The sequence below is a fragment of the Coregonus lavaretus genome, assembly GCF_964263955.1.
Source record: "Coregonus lavaretus genome assembly, contig: HAP1_SCAFFOLD_2611, whole genome shotgun sequence".
Classification (NCBI taxonomy): Eukaryota; Metazoa; Chordata; class Actinopteri; order Salmoniformes; family Salmonidae; genus Coregonus; species Coregonus lavaretus.
This window is the reverse complement of record NW_028166006.1, coordinates 20,913-32,209: the sequence shown is the minus strand read 5'-3', so window position 1 is coordinate 32,209 and position 11,297 is coordinate 20,913. Positions and strand designations below refer to the sequence as shown.

The window sequence follows — 11,297 nt, the reverse complement described above, 5'->3', positions numbered from 1 at the left end:
TCCCTTTGCAGAAAAACAGCCCCAAAGCATGATGTTTCCACCCCCATGCTTCACAGTAGGTATGGTGTTCTTTGGATGCAACTCAGCATTCTTTGTCCTCCAAACACGACGAGTTGAGTTTTTACCAAAAAGTTATATTTTGGTTTCATCTGACCATATGACATTCTCCCAATCCTCTTCTGGATCATCCAAATGCACTCTAGCAAACTTCAGACGGGCCTGGACATGTACTGGCTTAAGCAGGGGGACACGTCTGGCACTGCAGGATTTGAGTCCCTGGCGGCGTAGTGTGTTACTGATGGTAGGCTTTGTTACTTTGGTCCCAGCTCTCTGCAGGTCATTCACTAGGTCCCCCCGTGTGGTTCTGGGATTTTTGCTCACCGTTCTTGTGATCATTTTGACCCCACGGGGTGAGATCTTGCGTGGAGCTCCAGATCGAGGGAGATTATCAGTGGTCTTGTATGTCTTCCATTTCCTAATAATTGCTCCCACAGTTGATTTCTTCAAACCAAGCTGCTTACCTATTGCAGATTAAGTCTTCCCAGCCTGGTGCAGGTCTACAATTTTGTTTCTGGTGTCCTTTGACAGCTCTTTGGTCTTGGCCATAGTGGAGTTTGGAGTGTGACTGTTTGAGGTTGTGGACAGGTGTCTTTTATACTGATAACAAGTTCAAACAGGTGCCATTAATACAGGTAACAAGTGGAGGACAGAGGAGCCTCTTAAAGAAGAAGTTACAGGTCTGTGAGAGACAGAAATCTTGCTTGTTTGTAGGTGACCAAATACTTATTTTCCACCATAATTTGCAAATAAATTCATTAAAAATCCTACAATGTGATTTTCTGGATTTTTTTCCCTCAATTTGTCTGTCATAGTTGACGTGTACCTATGATGAAAATTACAGGCCTCTCATCTTTTTTAAGTGGGAGAACTTGCACAATTGGTGGCTGACTAAATACTTTTTTCCCCCACTGTACAATTGAAGTATTGGGTGATATTGATATGGATGTTTAGAGTGGTAAATATCTATGTTGCTAGGCAAATACTTAATTGGTTCCTATCATGGGGTTATGCTATTTTCATATGATCTGATTATGGTTGAATTCTTAAAGCAGGAATAGTTTAGGGATGTACTGATTTAGCAGGGAGTGAAAATAGAGTGTTATAATGTGTATGTCTTCTCAGGTATATTAGGAGAACAAAGTATGAGTTGAACATCTTTTATCTTTCATCTTTCATCTTGTATCTTTTAACAGTCTTGGATTTTTAAGCAATTGGGTCTGAGATGTCACTCATTAGAATATATAAGTGATAATCACATCACATTGTATGCTATTAAAGTAGATAAAGAGGGAATGTATGTGATTACATAGGGGATACATGTTGGACATTAAGATTAGGAAGGTTTTGGGAATTTAACTAAATATATGGGAAATATTTGAGACTTGCAGGAAAGCATTAAGAGTAATAATTCTTAATATATATCATGTCATTACAGTTTAGAGTCCATTGATAATGTTGATTGAGGAATGGGGAATGTTAAGTTGGAAATGTATAACGTGGATTTTAAAGTTTAAAGGATTGAAGATGTGGAAAAAAGACTATCTCAGTAGATCAGATAGCGCCCCAAGTGACCAGAGAAAAGCTTGGGGTTCCTCTGTATGAAAATGGATGAAGACTGAAGTTATTTTTATTTTGATATATTCATTTGAGTATATTGTCATGTCCATATAACTTATGAAGTGTCATGGATCTTTGTTTTTGTATGGATGATGTCATTATGTTAAGAATTTCTATGGATGTTTTTCTTGGTAGCAGGTCTAAGATGATGAGTCAGTTATCTAGCATAGTTTAGGGTCTAGTCATATATACTACTGATTGGAGAATATTGTATTTTATATGAATTGTTGGGGGTTTAGTAATGTTACTTACCACAAAAGAAGAAAAAATGGATTGATATAAGGTTTTTATAGTGTTACGATGTCATGTCATAGTATTGTGTGGACCAGGGGAGAGTTAGTGGATAAGTGGCTTGGTGCCACAGAGTCTGCATTCCTTATGTCAAAGGAGATTACTGAGGTTGATCTTAGAATAATTGATGGACAGGATATAGTGACAGGGGTAAAGGGTAATAACATCAAGAGAAGGGAGTGCCCATGATGGGTACCAGATGGTCGTGAAGAAACGTGTAGCAGAGAGTATATAAGCGAGAGTATTTCATTCTAAGTCAGTTCGGAATGGTAATGTCTGTTGTCATATATAACCATGGTACCATATTAAATATATTATATGAACTCCCCATCAAAAGTGTCTAAGTATCATTACATTCTTAATCACTTGATACCCTAGAAACTCATCATAACACCCTTACAGGGCACTCCTGGAACTCAGGAAGGTAGTTCCAACCACATCGTCTTTCTGGAATGCGGGAAGATTTTCTTTGGTCTAGTCCAATCATCACAGCTTTTTACTGAAAGAGACGTATTTATTAATATGTGCTGTACGATCATTGATTATCTTCATATTTTCTTTGATTCAGAGATCCCCTTTCTCTCCTCTCTCTCTCTACACACACACCACACACACACACACACACACACACACACACACACACACACACAACACAACATATTCTCAAAAACATTTTATTGATAGCATTTGCACTGTACAGCAGAACATGAAAGCCATCTTGCACACTTAGGAGGAACTGACAAAGTTAACACAAATTAGTAATTCCTTGAATAAAAATAATAATTGCTTCACATTAGAAGAGTGGTGGCTTTGTTCTGTGATGCGTTTGGGGTTTTAGCTAACTACTGTGTCTGTGTCTCTCCTTACCTTTGTTTTACTGACACATTCCCTCTCTCCATAATAATACTTAGTTCACATTTCTGTATTCCTCAGTGGGTTTAGACACACATATACTGTAAATGCACACTTCAACAGAAAAGCCACAATGCCAATGACCAACACCATTCACATTGCATTACGCAGATGGTAATTTCCCATCATTAGTTAGATCCAACCAACATACAAGATTATGTATCATCATAGTCATAAACCAAGTCTATTGGGTGTATTTGTAAGCACACATTATAACAGGCATCAGTCAGGGACAGACAGACAACTACAGGAATAGACAGGAGAGCGACAGCAAAGCCAACACAGAGATACGGTGGTCACCACGACAACAGTAAAACAGACACAACATATGACATTTAAAACAAACAAATAATACATTAGGACAACCTCGTATTTTCCAGCATAAACACATGAATAAATAAGTAGATATGTAGATCATATCAGTCCATAAATCATTCACTGGATGCATGAGTTGAGTACAGAGGTTAAGAGGTTATTAAAGGTCCATGTCCTGGTCAAGCAAATGGTTGGTCAGGTGCATAGAGTAGAATCATGATTCTATTTCTATGGTAGGGAGGGAGGGATCCCTCTGGCTCAAGCATGCATCTATTTTGGCAAAAATAACAAAGTCAAAAGAACCCAAAGTAGCCCAGTGTAGGTTCCGGAGGTAGGGGGCCAGAGTTTCCACATAATAAGTGGGAGCAGCGTATAGGTTTGAGTTTTCTCAGCTGTTTCACACTTCAGTCTGTGTTGTATGATCATCTGATTTACAAACCTTCATGTCACATGTCACATAAAAAGGCAGAAAGCATTATCCAGGTAATTAATCTGCATGCTCCCGGGCTCAGCAATATGACAAGTAAGTCCAGGGGTCTCTCAGGAAGCCAGGTCGTTCAAGATTGACGTCGAAATTCGACGTCTATCCATGTCCTGAGGACGTTGGGTAATGCCTTCAAAACTGGACACTAGGGGCAATAGTAAGTGCTATTACCATCAAGTAGGCTTGGGTAATCCTGTGACTCTGGATCAGAAGGTTACGTGTTTGATCCCAGTCGTGGATATTAGTTTTACATTTTTAATTTGAACCCTAACCCAAACCTTAACCCTTACCTTAACCATTCGGAATGAGCGCCTAAACTTAACCCTTAACTTTGAAATGTGATGTTTGGAGCAACTTCGAAATTTGACATTTGGAGAACGTAGATGAATGTCTAATTCTGCAGTGAGACTGCTGCTTGTCGCTCTCAGCTGGTCATTTGGGCGGTTCTGGCTTCATTTGATCCACACAAAAGCAGGTAGCCAGGCAGAGACATTATTTGGCAAACACATGAATGCTGACAAGTTAGATGAGAGGATGAGAGAGAGACATACATACACATTCATCCACTCTGACAGACACACACAGATAAACAAACATGCGTGTGCAGACGCACACACTGAAACACAGACAGAATTCTCTCTAATTTTCTCATTTTTTCTCTCTCCTTCCTTCCATCAGCTCCTTTTTTACATCACATTTTCAAAGAGCTGCATGGATCTCATCATCATTTCATCCTGAGGGGAGAAGAGGAGAAAGATGGTGACAGAATGTTGCAACTAATTTGTTTCACCACAAGATGTCACCATTTCACCACAATATGTCACCATTTCACCACAAGATGTCACCACTTCACACCAAGCCAGACAGAGGGCTCCCTAATGTAAGCCATAGGGGGCAATGATGGAACTCAAAGCCTATCATAAAATAAGGATAGCATCTTACATAGACACCAACAGCAATATCGAATGTATAAACATATGCCTGTACTATACACACCTCCTGGCATGCGACAATGAACTCCTCTAAAGTCACAACTCCATCTTTGTTTTTATCCATTTTCTGTGGGGAGGGAAGAAGTGAGAGAAATTTAAAATATTTTTTCAGTAAGTATGAAATTGTTATTATGTGGTCTAAACTGTTGTGCACTCCTTAGGGTTTCATAACCTCCTACAGTAAGCATCTGTTTTGGTATTAGATTGTACTGTATGATGTTGGGTAAAGTCACCTGGAAAAAAGCATCCACATGCTGTTTAGGGACATCTCCCTTGAGTGCAGGGTAGGTATATTTCCCCATCATGTCGTAAATGGCCCTCACAATCTCAGTCATCTCCTGTAAAACAGAAATACAAACACTGTATTAATAAGTACAGCATATGTCAATATTTCAATATAACTGACATGTAAATGAACACACAGACCTCTCTGTTAATGTAGCCATCATTGTTGATGTCGTACAGATGAAAAGTCCACTCCAGCTTCTCTCTCAGAGTGCCCCGCAGCAGCGTAGACAGTCCCATTACAAACTCCTGAGTGAGTCACCACATAGGGAGAGAGATTAAAGAGAAAATACTAAGTAATAACACTAGTACAAATAAGATAAACACATTTTAATTTAAAGCATTCACTGAGTGATAGTGGTGGTGTGTGGTTTGTACTTCAAACTTGATGGATCCATTGCTTGTCGTGTCAAACGCATTGAAGAGATAATGCGCGTAAGTGCTGGCATCTGCAACACAACCAGATACAGGCATGAGATCTTTTTTTTATCCCATAGTGCTTGAAAATGAGTCGCAAACGAGAAAGGGCATGTTATGTATCTAAATGAGAGGTGTCTGGTTTACTGTACCTCCATGGGGGAAGAACTGGGCGTAGATGTGTTTAAATGTTTCTTCATTCACCACTCCACTCGGGCACTCCTGTGGAAACCATGTGAAAACATTACTTAAAGCAACAAAATAATGCAGCTTCTTCTGGTTAGCAGCCAGATCAACCAATCATTTACACTCGAATGGCACCACCCTTGGTTACAGAGTTAACATGTCAATCAAATCTAACAGCTAATTAACTAGCAATTAACTAGCAATTTGCATAGAACTTGTATGTGGGGGGGTGTCAATGTGTAGGTGGGTATCTTAGCATGTTCATGTGTAGAGAATATATGTTTACATATATTCATATATTTTCCTGTTGGGTGTATATGGATAATGCAGCATGTAATTGTTGTTATGGTGTATGACAGGCTTAGTTCCTCTAGCTGCAGGCCTGTACAATCTGATTAGCAGCATATGAAGTAATGAAGGCACGAGGCTGAAAACATTTACATAACTGAGTCAGAGATGAGAGAGAAGAGAGCTTTGACATTAACACTTGTAAAGAAGAGAGGCAACATAAGCAGGAATGTATACTTAAGAGTGGCAGGGAGAGAGATAGCGGAGTAAAGACAGGGAGAGAGAGAGCGGGGTAAAGACAGGGAGAGAGATAGCGGGGTAAAGACAGGGAGAGAGATAGCGGGGTAAAGACAGGGAGAGAGATAGCGGGGTAAAGACAGGGAGAGAGATAGCGGAGTAAAGACAGGGAGAGAGATAGCAGAGTAAAGACAGGGAGAGAGATAGCGGCATGAAGACAGGGGGAGAGATAGCGGAGTGAAGACAGGGAGAGAGAGAGCGGGGTAAAGACAGGGAGAGAGAGAGCAGAGTAAAGACAGGGAGAGAGATAGAGGAGCAAAGAAGATGAAGATAGACAGACAGTGGAAGGGAGGAGGAGGGAGGTGGTTGTGCATACATTCTTGAAGCCTCGGTAGAGGATCTGTAGCTCTCTCTTGGTGAAGTTGGTCTGGGCCTCCAACTGCTCCAGACCCTCTGGCCTGTGACACACCATGGTCATCTCCAACTCATCATCAATCTTGTCTAGAGAGAGAGAGGGCGGGAGGGAATGAGTGAGTATGTGAGGGAGGGAGGGAATTAGTGGGTATGTGAGGGAGGGAGGAAGATAGAGATTAATTGTGTGTTTATGTAAATAAATAACAGGAGACTAGCGCAAAATATCACAGATACATCATCGTTTAAACATCACAGACCTCACAGTTTCTTTCACAGTACATCCTATCAAAGTTGCCATAAAGAATAAGCTTTAAAGCTACCCCATATCGCTACTAGTCTTTGTATCGGTGGTGAGAGAGTCAGACAGCGAAACATATGAAAAATTGAGAGAAGCCTACAGAATAATTCTAGAGAAGATTATGAGAGCAGAGAGAGAGGTGTAATGGAGGCATGGCAAGAGGAGTTCAATATGAGAGGAGGAAAAGGGGAGGATGATGTTGGGAGAGGAAGAATACGGGAAAGAAGCAGGGGAGAAGGTTTTCAGAAGAGAGGAGACTGTATGGAGGAAGAGGAGGGAGGAGGGATTAGAGGTATGACATTGGTCTCCCCATCATGGACTTGGGGAACTTTACTGATGGTAACTTTGTGTTTTGGGTACCAGTGAGAGATGGATGTTGGATTAATGATGTGATGAGCTGGCATCCTCTCAGGAGGGGGCGGGGGAGGGACAGCCTCTGGCCCACTGGAGGAGACTAGGAAACATACACAGATGTGCTCCTCTCAGAACTAACACACCCACAAGTACACATCGCTATTTCGAAACACAGACTCATGTCAGGAATGGAGTCGATCATCACCCAATCACACATGCAAGCAGACACACACACACACACACACACACACACACTTTGGGCTGGATGTGTCAATGTGTAGTTCATACATGCATAATCTATGAGCAGAATTACTGTTTTACCTCAATTAGCCACGAAATCCCTAGTTTTAAAGCAACTGTTTTTCTGGAAGCTATGCTGCCCCATTTCCCCTACATTTCCCCCCACCTGTGCCAGCCCCTAGTAATTCAGGTTCTAGCCAATGAGCTTCAGCCACTTGCCAATTGAGTGACAGCTAGCAAGATGCACACAGAGTAGAGCGAGAGAGAGCGAGAGTAATGACGTGGTGCACATATCTGCACATATGTGACGTAGTACGCAATTTTCGGGGACCACTTTTGGCTCTTGAGCGCTACTTTCAGAACTACTGCCTAAAAAGTATACAAAAGTACCTAAGAATCTCTTGAAGAGAAGGAAACTGCACACACAAACACACACACACACATACTAGGGCTGAATGGATGGGTACCCGGTTACCGAGATTTACCGGGATTTACCGCCCAAAACCACTCCCTTTTTCCGGATAAATAACTGCTAGAAACTGGTAAATTATAATACATTCTGTATATGAACAGCATGGCGTGAAATGGAACTGTTAAATTATATGTGATGTATAAATCTGGCTTCTCTATGGCCTCTGCATGATGAATCATCAACGCTCAGGGTGGGGATAGACAGCCCATCTCAGTATGGAGCGCAGTTCACAATGTATGTAGACCCATCAACTATCTCATCATGGTAACTTACTTTCTTGTAACAGGTAGGCCTACATTTGCTGCAGCATAGTCTACAGTGAGGGAAAAAAGTGTTTGATCCCCTGCTGATTTTGTATGTTTGGCCACTGACAAAGACATGATCAGTCTATAATTTTAATGGTAGGTTTATTTGAACAGTGAGAGACAGAATAACAACAACAAAAATCCAGAAAAACGCATGTCAAAAATGTTATAAATTGATTTGCATTTTAATGAGGGAAATAAGTATTTGACCCCCCCTGCAAAACATGACTTAGGACTTGGTGGCAAAACCCTTGTTGGCAATCACAGAGGTCTGACGTTTCTTGTAGTTGGCCACCAGGTTTGCACACATCTCAGGAGGGATTTTGTTCCACTCCTCTTTGCAGATCTTCTCCAAGTCATTAAGGTTTCGAGGCTGACGTTTGGCAACTCAAACCTTCAGCTCCCTCCACAGATTTTCTATGGGATTAAGGTCTGGAGACTGGCTAGGCCACTCCAGGACCTTAATGTGCTTCTTCTTGAGCCACTCCTTTGTTGCCTTGGCCGTGTGTTTTGGGTCATTGTCATGCTGGAATACCCATCCACAACCCATTTTCAATGCCCTGGCTGAGGGAAGGAGGTTCTCACCCAAGATTTGACGGTACATGGCCCCGTCCATCGTCCCTTTGATGCGGTGAAGTTATCCTGTCCCCTTAGCAGAAAAACACCCCCAAAGCATAATGTTTCCACCTCCATGTTTGACGGTGGGGATGGTGTTCTTTCGGTCATAGGCAGCATTCCTCCTCCTCCAAACACGGCGAGTTGAGTTGATGCCAAAGTGCTCCATCTTTGTCTCATCTGACCACAACACTTTCACCCAGTTCTCCTCTGAATCATTCAGATGTTCATTGGCAAACTTCAGACGGCCCTGTATATGTGCTTTCTTGAGCAGGGGGACCTTGCGGGCGCTGCAGTATTTCAGTCCTTCACGGCGTAGTGTGTTACCAATTTTTTTCTTGGTGACTATGGTCCCAGCTGCCTTGAGATCATTGACAAGATCCTCCCGTGTAGTTCTGGACTGATTCCTCATGATCATTGCAACTCCACGAGGTGAGATCTTGAATGGAGCCCCAGGCCGAGGGAGATTGACAGTTCTTTTGTGTTTCTTCCATTTGCGAATAATCGCACCAACTGTTGTCACCTTCTCACCAAGCTGCTTGGCGATGGTCTTGTAGCCCATTCCAGCCTTGTGTAGGTCTACAATCTTGTCCCTGACATCTTTGGAGAGCTCTTTGGTCTTGGCCATGGTGGAGAGTTTGGAATCTGATTGATTGATTGCTTCTGTGGACAGGTGTCTTTTATACAGGTAACAAGCTGAGATTAGGAGCACTCCCTTTAAGAGTGTGCTCCTAATCTCAGCTCGTTACTGGTATAAAAGACACCTGGGAGCCAGAAATCTTTCTGATTGAGAGGGGGTCAAATACTTATTTCCCTCATTAAAATGCAAATAAAAAAATAAAAAATTTGAAATGTGTTTTTCTGGATTTCTTTGTTATTCTGTCTCTCACTGTTCAAATAAACCTACCATTACAATTATAGACTGATAATTTCTTTGTCAGTGGGCAAACGTACAAAATCAGCAGGGGATCAAATACCTTTTTCCCTCACTCTACATTAATATAAAGACTGAATGCGCCTCTAATTTACCCATCTCCATCTGGCTTTCGGGAGTCACCTTATTTTTTAATTGTAAAGATATATATTTTTTAATTGCAGCTGCAGAGTTTTAAAACAGCCTATCACTCGAATATCGATGCTTTAAATCCATGCACGCTCGTGCACTCTCTTGCACTCTTTCTCTCTATCCATCAACACCAAAATAGATAATCCTGTTCTAGATTGATATATAGCCCTATATATAGATGTCCTAGCTTACCTCTTTCAGGTAATACATTCAATGCAGTATTAGCCTTACTGTATGTTTAGCTAATTAATGATGGGTTATGCATAATAAGCTTATGTCCTCTGTTTCTTCCGCAATATGCACACACCTGTGCTCCGCTGACCTCTCTCCTTAAAAAAACGCTCCTTAGATCTTGGAGTCCCATGCAGGAAAAGCTAGACTAGAATAGCTTGCTGGACATAAACATTTGAGCATTTCTTATACCAATAGACTATGCTGTTGAAAGCGAGGAAGGAATGAAGCAACAATAGAGAGAGAAAGAGGAGGTAGGCTAATAACATTAGGGGAAATATTATGAAATGCATATATGCATCAGCCTACTAATTATACAAATAGGTCCTATTATATTTGAAAATTCAAATTCACTAGCCTATACTTGTAACTTTGTAGGCCGCATGTGCTGCACCAGAATCACATGTTATCTACCTACTTTATCATGGTTTGAACGATGTGCATAATTCCAGTCCATCTAATGCAGTATAATACAATACAGTACAGTAATACAGTTCACACTCAAAAATATTAGCCTACTGGAGCGAGTTTCATTTATTTACCCAAGAGAGGATATAGCTAGCTGCATCTATGGGCTTTTATGTTTTTATGTTGTGCGTAATGTGCAGTAGCCTATATCATATATCAAAAGCTGCCAAACTTTTGGGCTTTTTTGGGATTGGGCTCATTAAATATCTTTAATGTCACGCTCATAAAATGTATTTAATGTATGGCTCAGTTAGCATCAGGCTTGAATTTTTGATCAAAGCTCTAATCAAATCCACACATAGGCCTATTTATATGCTTTATAATGCTTTTGAAGGACACTTCCAGTTTTGGCAGGAAATAACGAGTTACCCGGGAGAAAAGTGGTTTATTCTTGGGATGGAACAATTGTAAAATACTGGGGAAATATTTAAACCACACACACACACACACACACACACACAGGATTTGAGAAAGGGTGCGAGGGAGGGACATACAAATGAAGAAGGGGAGACTGTTGCAGAGGAAGTGGTGGTAATTACATTTTAACCTCTACAGGATTGGTGTCCCGTATACGGGATGGTTGAGCTAACGTGCGCTAATGTGATTAGCATGACTGTTGTAAGTAACAGCAAACTTTCCAGGACATAGACATGTCTTATATGGGCAGAAAGCTTAAATTCTTGTTAATCTAAATGCACTGTCCAATTTACAGTATCTATTACAGTGAAAAAACACCCTGCAATTGTTTGA

The 11,297-nt window shown here is 41.1% G+C and overlaps 1 protein-coding gene across 1 annotated transcript; it reads right to left on the bottom strand.

Moving 5' to 3' along the window:
• Positions 1-2,630: 2,630 nt before the first annotated feature.
• Positions 2,631-6,589, bottom strand: LOC311115206 (A-type potassium channel modulatory protein KCNIP1-like). The gene is made up of 7 exons (XM_084190406.1): positions 6,461-6,589; positions 5,526-5,595; positions 5,335-5,405; positions 5,098-5,205; positions 4,905-5,009; positions 4,676-4,738; positions 2,631-4,413 (listed from the first exon to the last, which is right to left on the bottom strand). The coding sequence occupies exons 1-7, from the start codon at positions 6,560-6,562 to the stop codon at positions 4,366-4,368; spliced, it is 567 nt and encodes a 188-aa protein (XP_084046532.1). The 5' UTR covers positions 6,563-6,589; the 3' UTR covers positions 2,631-4,365.
• Positions 6,590-11,297: the final 4,708 nt, after the last annotated feature.

Coding starts and splice junctions, on each gene's coding strand:
- LOC311115206 (XM_084190406.1), bottom strand. CDS start 6,562: ATGACCATGGTGTGTCACAGGCCAGAGGGTCTGGAGCAGTTGGAGGCC. Junction 5,206..5,334: donor ATGGATCCATCAAGTTTGAA/GTACAAACCACA, acceptor TGACTCACTCAG/GAGTTTGTAATGGGACTGTC. Junction 4,414..4,675: donor TCATTGTCGCATGCCAGGAG/GTGTGTATAGTA, acceptor TTCTCCCCTCAG/GATGAAATGATGATGAGATC.